This window comes from Festucalex cinctus, chromosome 16, assembly GCF_051991245.1.
Source record: "Festucalex cinctus isolate MCC-2025b chromosome 16, RoL_Fcin_1.0, whole genome shotgun sequence".
Classification (NCBI taxonomy): domain Eukaryota; kingdom Metazoa; phylum Chordata; class Actinopteri; order Syngnathiformes; family Syngnathidae; genus Festucalex; species Festucalex cinctus.
The window spans coordinates 25,609,430-25,633,514 of record NC_135426.1 but is presented as its reverse complement, the minus strand read 5'-3'; the positions used below and the strand labels follow the sequence as shown (position 1 = coordinate 25,633,514).

General features: G+C 42.6%; 1 protein-coding gene across 5 annotated transcripts in view; it reads right to left on the bottom strand.

Moving 5' to 3' along the window:
- The window catches only part of LOC144003042 (uncharacterized), a 365,050-nt gene that overhangs the window by 119,914 nt on the left and 221,051 nt on the right, over positions 1-24,085 (bottom strand). For all 5 annotated transcript variants that reach the window (XM_077498802.1, XM_077498803.1, XM_077498804.1 and 2 more), the window contains 2 exons: positions 21,810-22,044; positions 16,776-16,975 (listed from right to left, as the gene is read on the bottom strand). In XM_077498802.1, the coding sequence (XP_077354928.1) occupies positions 16,776-16,975; positions 21,810-21,981 (372 nt within the window). In that variant the 5' untranslated portion in view covers positions 21,982-22,044. The remainder of the gene's footprint in view (positions 1-16,775; positions 16,976-21,809; positions 22,045-24,085) is intronic.

Here is a 24,085-nt window from a genome sequence, read left to right as displayed (position 1 = left end):
TACATTTGGACTATACTGCAACTTGTTAGAGAATTAGTGCAATAAGCTGCAGGAGAGAAGCTGTCAAAAAATTCTCATGCAGGGAGGGGGAGGTGGAGGAATGAAGAGAATCTTTTTTTTGTCATACATTCGGATGTCATTTGGAGATCTTTGGATTAAGCGCTTACAAGAATCTTTCCATATCTCATTTACCCACATAATCACCTTACGGGGAGAACGGTGTTTTATCCCCGATGCTTACAAAACCCGTCATGCCGCTCCCACTTGCGACCACCCTCCCAACTCTTTGTGTCTCTAAATTTACGCTCAAGCCGCCTCTCCTGTACTGTGACATGTTTGTCATCCGGAATTATATAGCTCAGTATTTTTCCGGAAACCCTCATTCTGTCCATTTTTTTTTCTTCCTACTCCAAGGCTACAGGCTCTTCTGAAAGCTCCATCAAACATTTCTCCAAGGTCTCGGGACTAGCGGACAATGAACGAGCGTGTCAAAAATAAAAACACCGAGGCCGCCTACGACTCGGTGATGCCCCCCGGATGCCCAAACAGACGGAGTGGAACACACACTTCCAGTTTATTTCGAACTTCGGAGAGATTGCATTCTGGCGGGTTTGTTCCCATCTGACAATGGTTTAATTTTAACCCATGGTTATTTTAGCCTGAACGTTCCTATTGGCTCTGTATACTGCAAAGTAAAATTGCATCAGGCGAGTGTGCCGACCTTAACAATTGCCTCTCTGACAGCCCCAAACACCCCAGCAGTGCATCCGAAGACACATTCCACCAACCAGACTCTGAGGTTTAATTGTATCTGGTCTTTACGAGTGCAATAGCCGTGGTCCCGAGACTTCCATCAAGCTAATCGCTTTGCTCCAATGCTGCTCCACAAACTGAAACAATACAGTAAAGAGAAAGTGTAGACTAACTGAGGGAATAGACTATGTGGACACTACTCCATGCTCACTTCCAAAAAGGTGTGACAGCCACCGGAATGTGTCCTAAGGCACAGTCTAAAACACCGCCAAGTAGCATTCCTTCATCCCTTGTTATGTCCTTCCCATCTCTTTTATATTTTGCTTCATCCCTAATAAATCACAATATATAAAGACTTCTCACTGCTGCAGATTTACTTCTGGCTGAAGGTTGATTCTTGCATTTGTTGTTGTCCAAGGTCACCAAACATTTGAAATGGGCGCATCACTTATGTTTGAATGCCATGTGTGAGGTCAAGCGCATTTTGATGATTGACACCTGTAGGGCCGTCGCGTTCCGTAATTGCCGTTTTGGATTCAGTGGCACGCTCGCAGGCACCGAGAAGAGTGTCGCCGTGATCAGCTAATAAGTAAAGTCATTACTCAGCCCAGAGATTCTCCACTAAATGGTAAGTCATTTTGATGATTAGCTGTTTCCTTTTTTTTTTTCTTTTTTTTTATCCCCCCAACCTCCACCTCCACCGCCTCTTCAACAATCCGGCATCATCCTCTTCTGTCACCTCAGATCTTGCTGGGGATGGAACGTAGCCTAAGGCCGGGACATTACCTGAGAAAACAGCCTGCAATTGCGCACATGCCTCAGAAATCCAGTATAGTGTCCCCCACTGTATTCCGGTTCAACGTTCACGTCCCCCTCTATATGGCAGATTTTTAAGAGACTGGTTTTATGTTTTGTTTTGTTTTGTTTTTTACACTATACCGACAAGTCCAAATTTAGCATTGCATGCTTTCCGTGTACTACCACATTGTGTCATGTGTGGTTTAGTATCAGTTGTTTTAAGGTTTAGAACACGTGTCAAGATCCGGTCCTCGAGGGCCTGAGTCCTGCATGTTTTTGAGGTTTCTTTACTCCAACACACCTAGTGTTGCCAACTTTCTCAGGGTTTACCCATAATTGCTACAATGTTGTTTTCATAACAATTACATCATGTGTGGCACCATGTATTAACTTCAATTATAGTCCAAATCCTATTTAAAACCTTCAAAGACTTGAATCCTTAAGCTGCTTGCTTAATTAGTTTTCTGTCAACATTAACATTTTTTTTTTTTTACACACAAAGCAGCTGATTGACTAATAAAACCGATGAAATGATAACACGCCGGAAGCTATCACCAGCTTTGTTTTCCCATTTTTTACGCATACAGCCTGTTTTATTACCTCTGAGTGTGGATGCTTCACGACGCAACAGTTGGGGAGGACATATGGCAGGCGATACGTGAGAAACCGTGGCATTGCACTGCTTCTTTGTGCACAGATGTTTGACTGGGATCAGGAAAGCACAATGTTAAAAACAATAAAGTAAAAAAAAAAAAAAAAATGGTAGTTTTCAGAATGTATCATTCCTAAGATTGTTACTAAAAAGGAAAATACTCCTTTTAATATTTCACCACGCAAATCTCTAACAGACGGAAATTCCGCAAAAAAAAAAAAAAAAACAGGTTTAGTTTCAATGTCCGTCTGCCGGATGCAAGTCTTCAATAACAGAACAGGAAAGTGCTACTGGGACCTTGAAAGTGCTGTGTAAAAATAAAATAAAATAAAAATAAAAATAAGAAATGGCATTTTGAATCAAAATGTAGCATTCCAAGACTGGCACTAAAATGGAAAATCCTCCCTTAGTATTTCATAACGTTAATCTTTAACAGAAGGAAACAGCAATAAAGCAAACAGGTTTGGTTTCAATGGCCATCTGCCTGACATCATGTCTTCAATAACATGGCTTGTGAATAAGGATCTTGCTTTGATGTTTCACAATCAAACGCAAACAAAAAAAAAACTTCACATTTTGATTCTTCAATACCAATGAGTTGTCAATACACAACAAGTAACAGATATCCACATGACAGTCCAAGAAAAGCCATTTGTGTTTCAAATTGTTGACGAAACCTAAAAAAAGGAACCACCCAAGTAGGAGGAATTATGTGCTCAGTGTGTCAATCAAATGGATCCTCCAGGCCTCATCATGCCAAAAAGTCTTTAGTATAATGATGTTGTCAGTGGGCACAGGCGCAACGTGTCTTCACACCACCCATGTCAGTTCATTGGGATGCGACCTCGGAGCCCAGGAAGCCATCACTGCTCATAAACATGGTGTCAGTCATAAGACGCCGTGGGTGGGGTGGGCAGAAACAGCCTCCTGCCCTTCGGAGGTGCTAACGCGATGGTGACACCTCAGCTCCGCGCGTGCGTCTTATTCATATCGTGAGCGACAATATCACAAGTGTGACTTGGCCCGTTCCAGAAGCTAACTACTTTTGACACACTTGACTGCCAGTTGGTTTTGCTAAAGCGCAGTCGCAGGGACACTCACTTGTCAAACATGTCGCACGCCGGGCGCCCGTTTTGATGGCAGGCCTCGCAAGCACTACCCTCGCCTCCGTTTTGAACCGCAATGGCGACAAATAGGATGGCAAGGTGTCGCCATGATATCAGGAAGCTGGAGAAGCTCCATGCTAAAATGTGGACTCTCTCCATTATGGCGTGTGAGGCAACGCTATTTTTCATGAGATGTCTCTTGTGGACAGACGTTCAGAAAGACATTCATGGCCGCAACTACAGATCTACTGATACCACTTTCATTAGACGGACTACAAGCACTTATATTAGAGTATTGTGTCTTGCAACTGTGGTGAGAATGTGTTCAATATTAGTCAAATGCTGCTGAAAAAATCCAACTTTTATTAGAGAGACAGTTTCACTCAAATACTGTACTACAATTTTACAAACCCCAATTTCAATGAAGTTGATATGTTGTGTAAAACATGAATAAAACCAATACAATTATTTTTAAAAAAATTTCAACTGAATACACGACTATACATACATTGTCCGTAGGAGACAGGTCTGGACTACTGGCAGGCCAGTCTAGTACTCACACTCGTAAAGCTATGCTGTAACAAAACATGCTGAATGTGGCACGACATTGGCTTGCTAATGTAGGCAGGGATGTCCCTGGAAAAAAAAAAAAAAAAAAAAAAAAAGGCCTTACTTGGATGGCAGCATACACTGCTTCAAACCTGTATGCAGCTTTCGGCATTAATGGTGCCTTCACAGATGTGCAGGTTACCAACACATCCCGGTACCATCACATCTGCTGGCTTTTGAACCTTGCACTGATAAAAATCCAGATGTTGCGTTTCTGCTTTGGTCCAGAGGACACAAAGTCCATGATTTCCAAAAAAAAAAAAAAAAAATTGCAACGTGGACTCATCAGACCGATGTTGGAACATATTTACTAGTACAAATACTAGTCCAGTCAGTTCCAAATACCTGCAAATTTAGTTCTGGGCATCTATGATCACTGTGGCAAAACAGTGGCAGAAAATAATCGCATAGTTTGTCTTCTTTCACATTTTGAATCATAATGACAAAATTCAATACAGTAAATCCATATCAATATAGATCTGATCCAAATTTGGATGATGTTGGAGGAGTCATATAAAAAGGTGACAATTACAATAAGGTTAGCCCTCATGAAGCATTCTATCCTTCCTCTTTGTCACTTGAATTCAAATAAATATGCAAAGTACGTACTGCGGCTCTCGTCAAACCAGAGAAGCCATTTTCACTTTATGTGATGATCTAATGCATTGCGTCCTTCGAGCAAGGCCTATGTGGTGTAAACCTTGTCTTTGGCAATAAATGCCACTGTCCTTCTCATCTCCCAAAACATAAAAAGTAAAGTCGTTTTCCTTCCCTTTCATCCCCAGCCAATCCCAATTAGACTCGCGGAGAGATGTGCTATATTGCTGAGACCACAAATCCTCCCCTCCAGCGGCATGCCGGTGCTCAATGCCCAAGGTGTGTTATTATCTTGTATTAGCGCACCACCTGCCTTGCCATAATGGCTGGCTAATTGGCTCGACGCGTGTCTCGAAATAATAAAGAACGGAGACGTTTTACACCGATTAAGGAGGCACGTCGGGAGGGAGCCAAGCAGCCGCGTACGCGTCCTGGCTGCATACGAGCTGCACGGAAAACATTCGGACCTGATGTGAATTTTAAAGGCCTCGCAATTAATTAACATGCCGATCGCTTTGCTCCTCTTTTTAGTATCATGCAGTTATACATGTTTAGTCCTAAGATCGCAATTTGGGTAGTACTTTATTATATACAGCTAACATTTGCTTCAAGTATTCATTTTGTCACATTTCTCTTGGCTGTACAGGTTTTAGAAATTGTGTCAAATATTTTGTCCCATCAGATTTCAGCCTCTATAGGTTAGCAAGTCAATCTAATCTGCCTTCAGAATGAGAACGGTAATGGTCAGCGCAAAACTGTATTTTATTTGACTGTTTTCTGGTTTTGTTTTAGGTACATTTGATTCTGAACTCAAGTGTGCAAAGATTTTTTGGTTTGTTTTTGTTTGTTTGTAAAATGAGTAAAAGGATATTTCTGGTTCCAGGTGAAGCTCATTATTTTTGGATATTCTAAGTTCACAGTATGCACACTACTAAGCAGTTAATTTGGGGGGAAATACCTGCATTGTTCTCACTATTCGCAGCTTATTGTTAAGTATGAAACAGTTCCCCCCCCCAACCTAGTTTTTGAGTGTGTTTCACCTTGGAGCGGGCACAGAGGCGCTATTCAAATGGGGATAAAGTCAGGCTGACAGTCACTTGGCCCCAAAGAGATGTCCTCCTTCAAAACCTAAACATCTCTCCCTCTGCAGAATAAATAAAGAAATAAGTGGATGACAAGCCCGAGAAGAAGAAATACTCGCTCTGCCGCATCCTCCCGAGGATAACAAGAATAATGCCTTCATTTGCTGCAGGCCTCCGCTCAACGCCAAGTATAGACATGGCTTTTATGGGTGTAGTATTTCGGATTGGCATCCTAGGACAGCCATTTGAATTATTTAATAGCACTCCCATTCTTTTAGTGGTCTGTGTCGGTGTGTGTGTGTGTGTGTGTGTGTGTGGTTGGATTATGCTATTTTGTGTTTTTTGTGATATTCTCTCAAATTTAAGTGGGCCAGGTGACTAACAAAAGGTCAGTGGTCACACGCCTAAAAAGTTTTCTTTTGGATTCCCAAGGCGGACGGCTCAATCAGAGATCACAATTCGGAACATGGAGGATATTAAAAGGTATTAGAGCCCGAGGCTGATCCATTTCCTGCCGCTCGGGAGGCGGAAACAAGTAGTGATGAGTCTACTTTGGTTGCCACAGGACCTTGAGTGGGAGCGTGGAAGTGACAAGCAACATCGCCCATTCTCTCATGGTGGTGGGAATGGGCACCAAAACCAGATACATCAAAAATCTACAAAAAAAAAAAAAAAAAAAAAACAAAACAAAAAACAGACACCCCTCACCTGAACCGTTTAAACACAAACATACTCCAAACTAAAATCTCAAAACTCTTCATCAACCACATCAAACTTATTTTACAGTATATTAAATGAAATAGCTTATAGTTATTTGGGGAAAATGCAGCACGTGTGAGGATTACTACTTTCCTATCAGTCATTCTGTTATTTTTTTTGACTCTGTGATACATACTAATTGTTGAAATAAAATATACCTATTCACACTATTTGGGTTCTTTCTGTACCACCAGACGGCGGTAAAGGGCTAATAGCAAAGTAGTCATTGATGTCAAGGAAGGGGGTGCCTGGATCAGTAATAGAGTGGTTATCTCGCAATCCAGAGGTTGTGGGTTCGATCCCATGCCATTGTGACCATGTCGAAGTATCCTTGAGCAAGATACTAAACCCCCAGTTGCTCCTGATACTGCGTCGTAAATGAGGTTTTAAGGTGGAAAAGTGCTATGTAAATGAAGAAGAAGGGGGGGGTAAAAAAAAAAAAAAAAAGTACTGTATGTTCCATAAATCTCAACTGTATCTGCAATTTGGTATGTACTGGAGGAGGTATGTGGCCTACACCTGTTTTTGCTGGTTAGGTTTTCTAAATTAAATAATGTGTAATCTGCCATTTATTATTCAGGGTTAATCTAAAAATTCTAATCTAGTGTGGAAGCTTACTGTGTTGCGTACATTATGTTGAGCGGCTAGTGGAAATATGACATCTTTAGATCCCGCGTCATTGGCTGGACATGACCTGTCGGACCACGACTCCGCATCCCATCTTTATCAGGACAGATAGCCTCAAGCACGCCTGACCTTGGCACGGAGATAACACGGCAGACTGATACGCGAGGGAAATGGGGTGCGGTGGAGGTGTGGGGTGTCAAAGCAAAAGATCCAGAAAGAAGTCAAAATGACACAATTTTCCTAAAGTGTAGCTTTTTAAGAACCTCCATTTCCCTCATCGCCGAGGAGATCCACTGGGAAGCTTGATGATAGATGAATAAGACCCCTCCACCAGGGGGAGGAGATGAATTCTGGGATGACCTGTTTTTGCAAATTCGGCCCCAGGGAGGGCGGCGGAGAAACTTAGACTTTGCCGAGCGGATATTCGCACGGAGGCATTGAGGTGGCGTGAGGTGCTGAATTAATCATTGTGTCATATTTGGGGAGAATGAATGACTTAGGGTGAAGTTTTGTGAAGTGCATCAGCAGGTTAACCACTTTCAAAACCACTCCTACATTCCGAATGCACAAAGTCAAGGGCAAAAAGCAGTTGCCGCTTTTCCCTTCGAAAACAAACTAAGTGGAGACCAAGGCCGACATGTACACTTTCAAAACAAGCTAACCTCAGACTATAAACAAAGACGTAATGTATAGACCAATCTTCCACCCTGATAAATATGCTTTTTACCAGGTTATTACTTCAACGGTGCTATGACAAAGTAGGGTATTAAATTCAGGTTCCATACTTTGCGCTTCATGAGCCACGTTAGTTTTTGCTTTGACTTGGAAATGTATCATCTTGCAAAGTGAGTGGTTTTAATAAGCTATTGTTCTCCCAGAGTGGGCACATAACGCCTTATGAAAGCTTCAAATTAAGAGCTCTGGATTAATTTCAGGCTGCTTTTGCTGGGATGCAGCAATAACATGCACTGAAATAACTATGACAAAGAAACAAAACCTTTGCTTTTTCCCGTGAAAGCATAGAGGCAGCTTGTGCAAGGCAGACACTAATAACCAAACTGTGTGTGCCTTCATGCTCCTTCGTGGACACAGACTAATGAGAAATGACCCTTAATTGTGTTGTTCCCTTAAGGCGGCACGGTGTCAGGTGAAGACCCATCAAGGGTCTCATGCGTTTATTCACAAGTACACAGAAAACCACAAAATGAATTGCATGTGCAACAATCTAGAGAAACAACAGCAGGGTCGGGTTGCTTTAGCACAAATCAGAACCATTCTGTATTCCCTAAAAGATGACAGCTGGATCGGAGGTCCGACTGAGGCGGCGCTTTAAGCAATTCTTGACCTTACGACTTACCCGCTTCGGCTGACTGGTTTGCACCCTGTCAAACAAGAGACACTAAAAATGGCACCTTTTCCGACGCTATGTTAAACAGTAGTGTTGATATGTTGAATGAACGGCAGAGGTGAACTTCTCCATGTCTCCATGCAGACCCCAACCCTTCGATGTTAGGAAGCAGGGTCAATACCAATCGTCGGGACGGATTTGATTTGTTGCCATTCAGATGCAAGTCAGCCAAGATGTAATTGTGCAATTGTCGTGTATCTCTAGAAGATTATCCTGACTGATTATCCGGAGGTGTGGTGTATTTGGTGGTGTAGACTTAAACTGATAATTGGGCTGAAGCTCAGTATTCCAATCAAAGTCAGTAAAGGCTTGATTATGTGAAGGTGTTGAATATATTGAGGTGTGGGACCAGTTAAATGGGGGTACACGCGTTGTGATAATTCGACTGAATTTGAGTCATTTCCCGCCCACTTATCAGATGTCTCTTGGCGATGATCCTGACTACACACATTCTGGGTACACACATTCTGACAACTGGGTCAAATTTGTTTGCATTGTCAAGCACTTTCAAACAAAGTTAGCAAAGGCAGGGTTAAATTTTGGTTGTGGTGGGGGTAAAATCACTCCTAAAACAACCCACATCACTCGATAATCGGTTAAGGTAATCTTTGAGAAACGTCAGGTAAACAAGGCTTTGCTGACTTTGATCAAAACAGGAGGCAAAATGCTCAGTTTGTCGAGTTTCAGTTTCTTGACGTGGTTGCCAAAAATGTTGCCAGGTATAGTGAAACACACGCATGAGTCCACCACAACAAGAGCCGTTTTCCTTGAACCAATACTAGCCCAAAGACCATACTGCCTGCTCATGCGGTGATGCGCCCACCTGTTCCGGTATCGCAGCCCATAACACACACTTGCACACCCTGGTACTTTGTACAACAGATTAAAGCACTGGGGGATGACATTCCAAAACCCTGCATGAGGATCCTTGCTACATCTGCTCTTGGCCAGATTCCAAAAAGAAAAGAAAAAAAATCCAAGCCAATGACAAACATTGTTTTGGAGGCATAATTAGTGTACTTGTTGTCAAGAGCGACGTCCCCTATCTCTACCTGTGGTGCAGTCGTCTGGGCTTTATCTTCCATGAGGGGTGTCATGTTGATGGCCTTTGCTAATGTCAGCGTGAATAACTCAACACGGCGTCATCTCTTTAGCTAATGTCCGGCGGGAGGTGTTTGGCACTGTGTGCGCCTGTTATGACAATTAATCTGCCTCCAATCGAGCTCTGGGGCAGCGGCCGGTATTAAAAGACCGGGGCCCCGCATGACGAAAGACGAGGTGATAATTGCCTTTGTGTTGCAGAGGAGGAAGCTGCGAGGCAGTCAAGGGCAACCGAGGCACATCTTCACAGCATGACCTGTGAAGTCAAGTCGCTGTGCACACAAACTGTGTTTGCCGTGCGGTTAATGGGGTGGGCTATGTGTTTTTAATCTCCGCCTGTCAATACGTCCCTGTGTCTGCATGCAAGGACAGCACGGCTGGTCCATGTTATCTCGTCTGCGGCATAAACTGGATGTGTTTTTCTTGTAAACACCATTTCGGATTTTCTTATTACAGATGCGCATCAGTTGTCTGGTGGCCACAGCAAGTGATAAGTGGCTTTGTATAACCCTAAAAATCAGAATTGGGTCATATCGTTTTTTTAAAATAACAGCCTAATGGGGTGTCTCCTATTTCTCTCCTGGTGTACCAACATGTCATCAATCTACACTATTTCATACATCATTATCATCATCATCATCATAGGAGGAAGGTTTAATGGGGCCTTGCCATCACTTCTTTTTGTCTCTTGAGCAAGTAAACCACTTTGCACTGACCCCTCAATGCTACCTGTCGTAAGACTTTCAGCATCATGATGAATTCTAATGAGTATTTGCCTCTCAAGGGTGATCGCATCTCGCTCGTAGCTCCAAGGCATTTGAGAAGCTTCATTGGGTGGATCCACACAGCATGTAGAGCTGAATATGCAAGCGAGATGCCAACAAGGGACTGCACTATACTGACTGAGGGTCCTGTAATCCGTCGCACAAAGTCAAGCACGCCGATGCTGACAATTGTTTTTGGTCAGTTATTTGCATCAGCTACGAGATACAAGAGCAGATCACTTTTCCTGTTAGCGGTTCCCAGGGATATCGACAGCGAGTTTGCTGGCTGGGAACTATTCATCCAATCATGATGGCACAACATGGCCCCTTTCAGGCATTTTGTTTTTCTGATAGCTGTATTGTTGTTTCTGCAACAACTGATGCATCAATAGTGATGCGTGCTGGCATAAAAGGCACGTATGCACTGATTTGCATATATTAGTGCAGGGTATTGTGTGCGTATATGCGTCTGTGAAAGAGATGAGATTCCTGCTAGTTAGGAATTGATCTGCAGCATGCATTAGCGGATTGCCTATTGATGAGAGCAAAGAGAAGATTTATAACTCTCTGATTGATGGTCACAATCTTAAAAGTATAAATGAATGAATACGTGCCCTGCCCAGCGATGGAGGCAAAGTCCTGATTTGCAAGCTCATCAGCGAGCGCAAATGCCACGTTTAACGCGGCCTCATCACCGGGCGCTCCTGACGGATAATACGTGTGGGTGAAGTTATGTGTTGGGCTTGCTGAAAGGCCAACGAGACACAACACAGGATGGGTGCAAATGTGAAAAGATCGACGCAGGACTACATACATGCGCATCAGGTCTCATATCCCATTTAGATCGGCTGCTCATGGAATCGACAGGCATTTAAAGATAGTGGTTCAGCAAGATATGGACAATGGCAACAGCTAGTTGAAGATTCAAGGTATGTCCGTTTCCTTGCAATGTCTTCATACAAAACAATGTCAATCAGCGGTTTGACCCCAACCCCATTCTAGAAATGACTTCACTATGGGACTCTCCACCCCCACTTCTTTGCATTACATGCCCCTCGTCCAACCTGGAAGGGACTGAGTCCTATGATGATCAAACGACCTCCATTCTGTGCACCCAAACAAAGCCCAAACAGCTCCAGCAACCCCCGATAGCCCCCTCAACCATCTCCCTCCCATCCCTCCCTCCGGCCATGCTAAGGGAATCTAATCACACCCATTAGATGCTGAACCTGATATGAACTTCCTCCAGCAACTATAATAAAATTGATAACATTTGATCCAGCCCGGCGTGCCTCGAATTCCAACCAAGGCCCGAGTACATTATTTATCTACTTGGGACGACTCCCTTGCCCTTGGTTATTCACACTCAGCTCCAGTTTTCCATTTTTTTTTGTTTTGATGGGAAGATAGTTACCACTTACCAGGTGTTAAGCAACGGCAGGTCTCAAACCTAGCAAGTGAACTGATTTTCTAGTCCTGACATTGCAGTGATATCCATCTATTAAATAAATAAATGAATAAATAAATAAATAATATGGAAGGGGAGTAGTCTATGCTGCCAACTGTGGCATTGAAAACCAAAGCAATAGTATTGGTTTCTACAAATTAAGCCGTTTCTTCCTCTTTCATGCAGTTTCGGCTTAGAATCGAGATCAGCACACTTCAATCTAGTTGATGACATTTTTTGAACAACTTTCCAACACGGTCTTTGACCAAGCTTTTCTGAATATCACCTTATTGTGACATAACATTCAGCATTTGTACACACATAATCTCTTCAACTTAATTCTTGATATACTTTGACCGGGGAAAAAAAAAAAAAAAAAGTCAGGAGGCTTTTACTAAGACAACAGTTTTAAACTGTGAAAAGACAATGTCTCCTTTACGGCACTACTATTCAAACAGAGCAACAGCCACACTGCACACAATCACGGTACTAAAATATATAAATGGTCTCCTCAGCCTGTGGCCTTCATGCTAAATAGTCGCCCAGGCAGGCAAGCCCTTCCTGCCCCCAGGGAGGCAAACAAGTGCTTGCACCGATTCACCTGACACGCTTGCATATTCCCAGTGCAGTGTGAGCTCGCAAAAGTATATGGCAGAAACATAAGGCCACGTGGTCAAAATCGTGTCCATTTTGTGTGAACATGCACTGGCCTGCCCTGTATTCTTTTTATTTTTTGACCCACCTACTACGCAGCCAACCAGGGGCTTAGCAATTGTCTCTCCTCTGGTGGAGCGTTCTCCATCGGGAGATTGAAAGTATGCTCATTAATTATTTGAACAACGAACCAGACAAGAAATATTGCCCCGCTACAAGACCTCTTGTTTGCATCTCTTTTATAATTGGGATGGTGATAATTATCCATCCACGCATATGAATCATGTAGCATCTATTCTATTTTAGTGGGGGGGTTTTGTAGTGAACTATGCATAACAAATGACCCGAGAAGGCACTTTTATTCACAATCCAACTTTCTTATATTTGCCTACTCCATGTGACATGTCTGCTCTGTTGCCATGATAATTCAAAGTGACATTCAGTCATGCATGTCTATTGTCAAGGGATCAAGTTCTAATTAGTCCCGTTGTTTGGTTAAGCGTGTCAATAAACAATCCAGTGAGCAATTGATGTATTTTGCTGCGCCTCTTCGCACTTAGAATTGTATTTTACAACGTTACCGATCACATTCATTCAGGCATCTCCACTCTGATCATGGGTAAGTCTTTATGTGAGCTCCATTCCTCACCAGGTACATATTGACTTGCGTATCCGGCCATGCGGAAGCAAGAGCACTTTGCACCAATCGCGTGTGCAGGAGCACCCGGGGGACCAGGGAAGTCGGATCAACAAAAGGCAAAAACAAAATTAAGTACAAAAACAACCAGATGAGTCATAGACAAATGAATCATTAACGCGTCTTTGATCTTGCGATTTATCAAGTCCTGGCATTCCGGGAAGCTTTAAAATTGCTATCTGACCCCATTTGCCTGGGAGTGTATTTTTGGCACTGCAGGCATCAAGGCAATACCCAACGCATTGATAGTATTACACTGAGTTATTGATCAGCAGATAAAAAAAGAGGGGGGGGGGGGGTGTTGACTGATGAAGAGAGTCTCATTTTGTGCTTTTCTACGGTGTAAATAAGAGAACGGTTAACCAACGTGAAAAAAAGTGTTTAAGAAATGTTCAAAGCATGGTTCTTTGTGAAGCAAAACAAAGCTGAATTAGTGATGAATGAGCCTGAAGGAGCCAACAAACCCCGTCTGTTATAGCTAATGAGCTATTGAGCGCATCAACGGAAAAAAAAATACACAAACTGGCGGTAGTATGAACGAGGTAGAGTTGATTGATAGCACAAAGTAGTCAGAAAACTGAACCGTGTGATGGTTTAATAGTACGGCAATCGTGATGCCAATTTTTGTTAGCTAGTCTATAGAGTTGCATCATTAAACTAACAGACTAACTGTCTAATGACAACGACAGTGATAGTGTGTTAAAAAGTACTTGGACATTTATGACAAATAAAAAGCTCGAGGCATGAACCTCGTCTCTCAATTGAAAAACTGCAATCTATCCGCTGCTAACTAGCTATCTGCCAAAAATAAACATTGCACATTCAGCGACGTCAGAAGCAAAAGAAGGTAACAGAAACAAAAACACTGCCAGTGCGACAACACGCACATGACATGATATAGCAGATGTAACTAATTTAAAATACAATTTCCAGCGTGAGCATATTTGAATTAAAAACACGAACAGCTAACATTTCAACATGGAATTTAAAAAAAATCATGAACAGTAAAAAAAAAAAATAAAAAAAAAAATGGTGAGTTACAGTGTAGACGAGAATATGAGATTCCTGGGAAAAATCTGCAAATATGCCGCATCTTTGTTTAAGCCGCAGGGGTTAAAGTAATTGCTTTGAGACCTTCCAAAGTTGATGTCAACCTCCACCCTTGAGTCACATGTGTCACTTTCCAGGATACATTGCACATATTGTTGTCAGCCTACTGGTGCGGACTGGGAATGTGGTGGGTTTAAGCATGCAGTATACATGCATACAATGTACAACTTTCAGAAGCACCTCCCCCTTATTTCAACTGAAACGCCAAGTGAGAATTTAGAATTGACTCATCAAAGCTGAAAAAATTGTTTGATAATTGGACACTAAGAGATTTGCAATGAGAAACTTGGTCTTGCGTAGACCACTGACAGTCGTTAGCCTGAGGTGCATCTTGATGTAATATGCTGGGTTGCCCATGTAGAAAAGACCACTTGGTTGATTTTTACTTTGGATTTTGTTCCACCTGTTAATCACTACCTCCTCATGTGTTATGAAAACATTTATTGTATTTCATTCACATGCATTTTCTTGGCTTTTTGTGTGTGACCAGCAGCACAACCTCTACAGTACCGTCCGACATATCTGACCTTGAAAAAGTGTGCAACCTTGTTTAATTCAATGAAATCTTCCTGGGAGTTTTTCAGACTCTCGAAAATTGAAGATCGTGGAAAAAATGGAGGCCATTTTTCTGCAAGGTTCCCCTTTTGCTTCACCTTCTAATTCAGTTATATCCTTCTCAAATGAACAAGCGCTTACATATAAGGACACTCAACTATGAATCGCTCGCATTCTTTTTAGCAAATGGAGCAATTCTTGGCTTTGAGCTCTTAAACGTCTATGAAATCAATCACAAAAGGTTTCATGCACCTTCCTGGCATGCCAATGCGGTGGGGAGCGATTGAGTCAACAACTCCCCAAAGGTGACAATGCGCCAAGTAAAAACACGCCTGTGAATCTCATGGCAACACTCATTTGAAGTGCGTTTTACCAAGGACTCCGGAGATGTTCCTACTTGCAAGGACTACTGCAGCGCGACAAGACTCCTGGTACAATGATGAGTTTATCGCTGTTTATTTATTGCTGTTTACAGCCTATAGTCATTCCCGCGGCTTTGGATTTATGCCTCCGGTTAAGTCGGCAATGTCAATCAAAGCCGACAGTCGGCGGGCATTAATGCCTGAGCAGCTTGTGCTTGGAGTTGAGGACAACCTGGAGGTATATGTTGTCGAAAAAGGGGGAAAAAAAAAAAAGCAAAGGCATGGCTCTCTTCATGCGAGACCTTCGTTGCGAAGAAATCCTCATGTTATCTCTTACCCTACATACCATCCTCGAGTTGATTTGGCCTCCTCTTATCTGGCCACAAGACCTCAAGTAGGATTATAGTGGGAAGTGTCATTAACTTCATCTACTCAGTGACTGCCTGGCAGTTGGAGGAGATACAAGCCCGAATAAATTTGACTATACATAGGTTGCTCATACCGCAAGTAAGTGCGTGTTTGTTTTATATATCCAAGGTGACAATAGATGTTGGAGAACATGTTAAGAAAGGGGGAAAGATTCAACAAATAATACAAAACAAGTCACAGACAGCATTTAAATTAAAGAGTCCGACTTGAGGTACGGATTCATGGCACACTGTATTAAACGACAAACCATCAGAATTTGTGGAATGGAAAAACCAAAAACGAGACAATTAGTCACGGCCAGCACTGCAACAAAAGCCTTCATTCAGAGAGTCTGACCAAATAAAAAAAATACATTAAAAAAGGGGGCAACCCTTCATTATTGGTGAAGAACTGCATCTGTCTGCCGCTATAGATATTTGCAGCGAACATTTTGAAAGGTTGAAGTGAAAAAAGTACAAGTGTTCCACTTTTCGGCTAGCGTTGCAATGCAATGAGGATTAATACTGACTCTGCATTAAAGTTGCCTAATGTAAAGTGCAATTGGTGCAGTCACATTGCATATTTTGTAGGCTACTGAGTCATGTCTGTCTCACTGTAACCTCCCCAAGGCCAGATGGCTCATTGGAGAGCAACTGTACCTTAGTTGGAGTCTCAAATCCGGAACCTACAATTGCTTGATATGAGAAATGCAAGGCTAAGGTTTGCATGGAGGGCCTTGAAGTTTCATTCTTTCAATTGCAAGATGCGCACCAAATCAGTAAAGCGCAAAAACAAATCAATGTAATATCCAATCTGACGACAGACTGCATCCCGCTGTCGATCGCTTCTACCCGTACGCTAACAGCATTTCCACCACAGAAAAGTAATAAACTAATAGATAGATTTATTGAAAGATCAATCAGTCAAATTTTGACAACGGTAGAAGGGGGAACGCATATATGCAGGTAATATTGTTGCGGATATGAAAGGCAGAAGGGGAACAAATACAATCAAAAAGCAATAACCCAAGCCACTAATGGAGCCTGAGAGGGCGGTGAAATAAATACAGCCATGAGTGTGTTTCGACTGACAGCTAGACAAATTAATAACATATGATACACACGACTGTGATTGACCCCCGCCCCCCTACCACAAGCACACACAAACTGCAGATTCCTCCACATCGCTCGAGTTTGAAGTTGATAAGATATAAAAAGCGATTGCTGGGGATGACGTGTGATTTTGAGTGAAACAACAAAGCGGCAAGAGAAAGAAAAGCGCCTTACCTTGCCGAAGCGCCGTCCCAGCAGACGGAGAGACGGTGTGAAGGACTGAGGCAGAGAGAACCCGGTCGGGGGCCATCCGAGCGTCGCCTCCATCCCTGGCCCACCGTGTACCGGCTCTTGGGCATGGCAGCACGCCTCCACAGGCACAGGAGGGAAACAAGGTGGCCATGGGAAGAAAGATGGCTTGCCAAGTGAAGGGGCTAGGGGGAGAGAGATAGAAGGGATTATTGCGGAGTTGAAAAGTGGCAAGGAAAACTTCAGAGCTAAATTTCATATATTATGGACATTTTACTTCATTGACTGGATAAAAATAGTTGGATTTTGAGGGTGTCCTCCCTATATCACTTATATCCTAAGGCACACAATGGATGGATTGATATCCAAAAGGACCTTCCATCTATTCATTGGCTATAGAACTTCTGTATAAGGTTGTGGGTCGTCAAAGCTTATCCCACACGGGGAATTTGTGGACAGTCAATCATGAGTGGGAACAGATCCCACGCTGCCACTGCCAAAGTCGCCAGTCCAGTGTATCGTGACGCCAATGTCCGCATATATGAATGATCCCATCGCACCAAATGAGATATTAACATATAATGTGCTAGAAAAAGTGATATCTCAAGAAATTGCAAGTGAATGCTGAATTTTAAAAATAAAGAACCATGTGGAGTGATATGGAAATGCATGCAATTATATGGAAATATATGGAATGATTTGAAATTATATTAAATAACATTTAATGAAATGAAATGATGTGGAATCTATTGGTGAAAAATATGAAGTATGTTGAAGAAACATGTGGAATGATATTGAATTATGTGCAATGAAATTGAACAAAACAGAATAAGATGGAATGCATTCAATGTGGAATGATATTGTTGAAAATTATGTAATATGCCTGTAAAAAAAATATATATTTTTGGTATGTGAGAATGTTTTTGTAATGATAAAAATCATTCCCATTTTGAGCTGAATGAAAAATGATGAAAAATGGAATGAGAAAAATAACAGCCCACATGGCATGAATTTTTGAGTTATGTTGCATTTGGAATGGTGAGAATCGGTCGAGAAATGTTAAGAAGTACTTGAAAAAAGTGAGGAGAACAAAATATGATACATTTAAATGTTGCATGTATGAATGCTGGAAGCACTCACATCATTAACGTATTAGTGATGGTCAGTGGCGTTGCTAAGCAACTTGGCACTCCAGGCAGGATTTCTGGTAGTGCCCCCCCAACCGCCAAGGGGGGGTCTTATTAGACCAAACACAAACACGACCCTGCGCAACTTCTTAGACCAACCACAAAATAATTTATCATAAACTCACACAGGGCACACGGTATCTTCACGTCTCTGCAATTTTAAAACCGCAGTTGCAGTTCAAAATTAATAATGTAGTAATTGTACTACAATAAATCACTTGTATGGGATAATGAGAGCCTAGCAAAGAACGAACTTAATTATTTGCATCAACCATTCAGAGTAGGGGTGTGAATTGCCTAGTACCTGACGATTCGATCCGTATCACGATTCGATTCGATACCGATTAATCCCAATACGAATTTACAAGTCGATTGTTGCGATATTTTTACTCAAATTTAGAAAATACCATTCAGTAAACTTACACATGTACACTGTAAGATTTGTATCAAAATGTATTATCTTATAACTGTGAGCCACTGTATGTAACAAACAGGTTTAACAACATTTTTCATGTTTGAACAGCATTGAAATAAAATATTAAGGCTTAATGTTCCATTAATATAACATTCTTCCATGCTTAAGGTGTGAAAGTTAGACATTTTGTTGAATATTTTTCCATCAAAAATTGATGTTAAAAAATCGATTCGGCTGCCTATTGAATCAATTCGAGAATTGCGTGCTGTAGTATCGCGATATATTGCCGAATCGATTTTTTTTAACACCCCTAATTCAGAGTATTATCTCAGTATCATGAATCGGGACTTGCAGAAGTTTACATTTCACAAGACTTGTTTTTTTTCTGGTGTGCTTGGCTTTCATTTCATTGTTGATGGTTCTTATACCTAGTTCTGATGATGCAGAACAATATGAGAAGCACTCAGTACCTTATGAGCGAAAATGTATATCGACAATTTCTTACTGATGAAATCTGCATTTTGAGCATCTCCCACACTTATTTTATACTTATTGGTACAACCATACGTCACACAGTGATATTTTCGCTGCAGCGGAAGATAACGTATGCTGCGGAAAAGTCAACTTTAAGTCTGGCAACGCAAGATGGCGGCCGCCGGCTTCACTTTTTGCTACGGCATGAGCAGCCCAGTTTAGTTTATTCAGTACGTCCGTGCTGTATCAGCCTGCGCATCCACCTGAGAGTCTGACCGTGATCTTTATTTATTTATTTATTTTATTTTATTTTTTTAAGCCTTGATCCAGGACAGCATACTAGCGTTTTCATTTCATGTTCTTAACTAAAGAGCCAGACCTGTCACCAGAAAGAGTGCAGAGGGGGCACTTCATCAACCTAAATCTAATGTTTTTGTGTTTTTTGCAACCGAACCCCAGCAGAAAACGAGGGAACACCGTACATGAGACTCAAGGTGCATTTTCGTCAACAATAAAGTTTTGCTCTCTCTGTCCACTTTCACACCACAGTCTACACTTCTGTAGGAGTGTGCAGATCAGTTTCATTTTGACATATTCAAAAATAACATTCAGTAAGGTTTCATAAATTTTATAGAAGACAGGAAAAAATTAATGTGTATGTACAACACGACATACTTTGTCCAGCACGTGTTTACACTGCACCAGCGAGCGTGTTTTGATTGTCTAGCTGTCATTTATCAAATCTACTCTGGAGTTTACTCCTACTTGGTGGCGAGCTTTTCCGATCCCGCCTGCTCATCACACTGGAGTTGTTTTTGTACGCCGGCCGATCCTGTTGTGTTCTTCACTTCTGCCATGTATGACACACGCAGCGAGCAGTTTTTGTTTTGTTTGTTTGTTTGTTTGTTTCAGACCTTAACGAGCCACTAAATAGTTGTAAATTGATTGACGTTAATGTGCGAAGACGACTCTCCCTCCGAAAGCGAATGCGATAGTGGGAAAGCCCCCCGGGCTGGTCGTTGTCCGCTGTCAATAAAGACTCGGTTCCCATCGTTCACTTTGACGAGCCATTCAAGTGACTCAATTCGTTCATCATTAATAAACTCCAACGCGGCTGAAAAGGCGGCCAAACCAGCGTCCGGTTTAGGGTTGCGCAAGACTGCTAACATTGCTGTTAGCTCGCTGTTAGCTAGCAGTCGCGGCTAAACGCTGGCAACAGGCCACGTACAATACAACGTCAGCATAATTGTGTCTTATTAGCCTCTTACCTGGGGCTTGAACGTAACTTCAGGACTATGTTGTGTTACTGACGTCTGGCCCAGCAGTTTGGTGCACATTGATATCGCCATTGTTCAAAAACTCCGAATAGACGCGCACAAATACAGCACCGATGACGCGCTTCCGGCAACACTTCAAAATAAAAGTGTTACAATGCATTGATCTACATATACTACTTGGTAGTGTAAGGTTTATTTTGAAATTTGGTTTCTCACAGCCCCGTGTACTGTCATGCATACTGCCGTTAGCTTGACTGACAAAGGATGAAAAAAGAAAAAGAAAAAAAAAAGAAATAAAAAAAAAAAAAACATCTCCTCTCCCTGTCGCCCCTTTTGCTCACGAACGCTCCTAACATTTGCCTAATCCGCCTAATGGCAGGAGCGCCACTGAGTGATGGTCGTGTTGCGTCCTAATCACACACCGATTTGTATCTGGGAGTTTGTGGGGCGAGTTTGCCCAAAGTCGTGTTTTCGCCGCCTTGACGACAGCCATGAGAAATATGCTCTGACGTCGCCACGCTTGTCAGTCAGATAGTCAGCAAGGTGCGGGCTTGTGCTCAAAAGCGTGACTGATTAAATAGTCACGGTTAGCCCGTTTTTGTCGGCGTGCAAGTGCGGTTGGCAAACGCGTGCCCACCTGCGTCGGGCGGCGGGACGTCTGTGACGGATAAAGTCGAAGGGGCGGAAAAAGGGGCGCGGGTTCGCCCGGGGAAAATGCCGCACTTTGTCGGCTGGGTGGGACCGGGGGGAGCGCGGAGGCAGTGGTGACAGATGATATGAATTCATGCAGGTGGCTGTGCACTGCGGCGGTGTCACGTACGCTGGCAAGTTTTGACATTTTTCAAGCAAACGCAGTCGAGTGAGGAGGCGCCATAGATTGAGCGGCTCTGCATTTGATGCTGCTGCTATTTTAGACTTAGACTTGACTTTATTGAGCCCTCTGGGAAATGTTGCCATTTGTGACAATTCATGGAAACTGCTTGAAAGTTTTCAAGGTACCAAATTACTGTCAAATTACATTGGAAGAAGAAATGAATCAAATGCATGATGACCGCAATGAATTCCAATCTTTGTCTCAATGTCTTAAAACGATAATTGAGCGGATTTTGAACCAGCTTAGTCCTTTCTGAACAAAGTCAGCAGAGACCCGATTATCTAATCTGCTTTGAGAACGTTGGAGGCGAAATTAGGCAGAGGTGGCTGCCTTCAAATTTTCAATCCTGCGTAGTAGCAGTCAGCAAATATACTGCACATTCACATCTAAAACATTGTTTACAATTAAACAACCAAAGATTCAAAAATCATTGTGTCTACTGGCCTGTAGTTGATTGTAAACTTCTTCAAATGATTCCTGTTGGGCTTAACAACACGGCAAAACATCTCACTGTCAAATGCAGATTAATTGACGGGAAGTGACACATGCTTAGTTTGAGAACTCGTGTTCTGTCCTGCCTTCCTAGACGACAGCATGTGGGTAATTTGCCTTTTTTTTTTTTTTTTTTAAGACAGCAGCAACATGGCAAAGTGCTCATTAGGAACAAGGTGAATGTTGAGCCGTGACAATGCAGACGTTAAAAAAACAAAACAACAACAAATACGCGGACTTCCTTGTGTTCAAAGGCTTTCACTCTCACGAAAACAACGTGCTTGTAATTGAACATCTCACCTGGCTTTTCCCTCTTGCAGGCCTTCATCTTGCGTCTATGGCACAAATTGACGCGGACGTCGCCCTCGTCCGCGTTGAGTCGTGCACTGGGGTCGACGCCCACCGCCTCAGCGGCGTTTCCATCCCGGTGGCTAACGAGAGGCCTTCCGTGCACGGACTCTATCCGAGTCATGCTTGCTGGAAAACGAGGCAAACGAACACTCCGACGTCCGTTTGGAATCGTCTCCTCCTCCCCCTGCCAGGAAAGAAGGATGGATGTTGAGTAGACAGACATAAATAACATGTCTCCATTTCTGCAAGGGAATCAACAAAACTACAGTGAAATGGACCAGCTTCAAACTGGGGTTTGATGCCCAACAACATTGTAAGAAAGCCACAATGATGCCAGTCTGAATGCAGCGTCAACATTTTCAATTAAATGACTAAATACGGAAAATGTCCTGAAAAATGTATTGTAGCAGGCCCCAACTAGACACCCTCAGTAGAACCCGAAAAAAAATCAACACCGACAACAGTTTGGATCAAACCAAAATTAGGTAAAGATGTAAAACATAACTAGGTTTGCAAGAGGTGGAACATTTCCGAGATATTTCCATGTGTGGTTCGGATTTGAAATCTCTCTCTGTGACACCAGTTCTTGATACGCACTCCACATACATAAATACATAACTCGAGAGTGAGGGAAGTTTGTTCTAAAAGTTTGTATAACCTCTGTAAAGCACCACAGTTCAGTTGAATGTGACTGATTTCCTACAGTATGTTAGTATGTTTACCAACTATACTGCAACAACAACAGAAATCTCTGTTGGAAATATTGATTGATTATCTTGAGAGAATAGACAGCATTGTGCAAAATTGCAGCTGCTTGAAGATATGTGGCATTTTGAATAATATTTTGGAAAGACAGCATCTTTGTATTTCTACTCAAGACAACAATCATTTGCACAAATAAGTGCATGTTTCTGTGTTTTGTGCATGGACTATTTGAAATTTCATGGAGGATGGAAAATGAGCCCCAATTCCCAAGGTTGGTTTTGAGGATTTGTCATGAAATGGACTCGCAAGGACATGTTCATTGCAACTTGCAGCTTGAATTATCATTGCTTTTCTTTTGCCTGTCCTCTCGCCTTGACCGCCAAAGACTAATACGTCAATAGTACTCAAAATTGCCCGTATTTCCTTGGTAGATGAAGGGTGTGGGGGTCGGGTAGCGGTGGCGCGCTCTCCAGCAGAATAAGAGGACAGAAGAATCTACGGCAAAGTGAGGGGTGTCACGCGGACGTACGCACAATGACGGTGACCGAGATTCATCTTGCGAGTGGAGCAAAAAAGGAACGGCGAGCGCGGGATGAGATTGGAGCGTGACGGATAGCGTGAAGCACATCAGGCGCAATATCTGGAAATCGTCATCTTCAAGTTGCTCGTTTATTTGCGCCGCGTTGTGTTGTGTTGTGTTCAGCCAAGTAAATTCCTCCTGACAATGTTGCCCGAGCGTCATACTTCAGCCACTTGTTTCAATGTGTTGAAGAGACACAAAGGAGACATGCGACAGCTCTCCAAGTCTATTTCGTGGTTGTTTTGTGTTGCATTTGTTGTATCAGAGGCAAAATAATGAAGTGCAGATACCTACATGGACTTTTCAGTTCTATTATTGGAATGTTGCTGGTTACACGAATGGTGAGAAAGGTCTTGTGCTCGCCTAAAGCAACAGCTTCCGGCATTCAAAATGCTTTTGTGTCATGTTATTAAACATATAGAGCTCAAGTGTCTTTTTTTTCATTTACCTTTCAAAATCCTGTACTTGTTGTTGGACTTTTATTGAAGCACAGGAGTTGAATCAGTTCCTGTACTTCTACCAGTCTTTTCTTACACATGTACCCGTACTTCTACTTGAGCCTGAGCAATTTTGCCGCCTCTGCTTTTTGATTCACCGAACTGGCATGAGCGTCAACTTTCCTGACTGCTTCTCTCCGCAGACGAGATGCTCTGCGAAGCGAGTCGCGTCCAATCCCATCACATCTCTCGCCGTCTTTCCATTGTGGCTGTGACCAAAATGAATGGGGCAGCGGTCTGTCCTCTCACTCGGCTGACCGCCTTTGAGAGCATGAACTCCGAGTGAAAGACTGCTAATGGATATTGGATGAGGTGGAGCGCATGACTAACGGTTCAATTACGGACGGTAACATGGTGTCGACAGATCGTCGGATAACGATATATTTTCCAATAATGCACCAGGAATGATGTATGGCGGTATTATTTCTACACTCCTTCCGGTT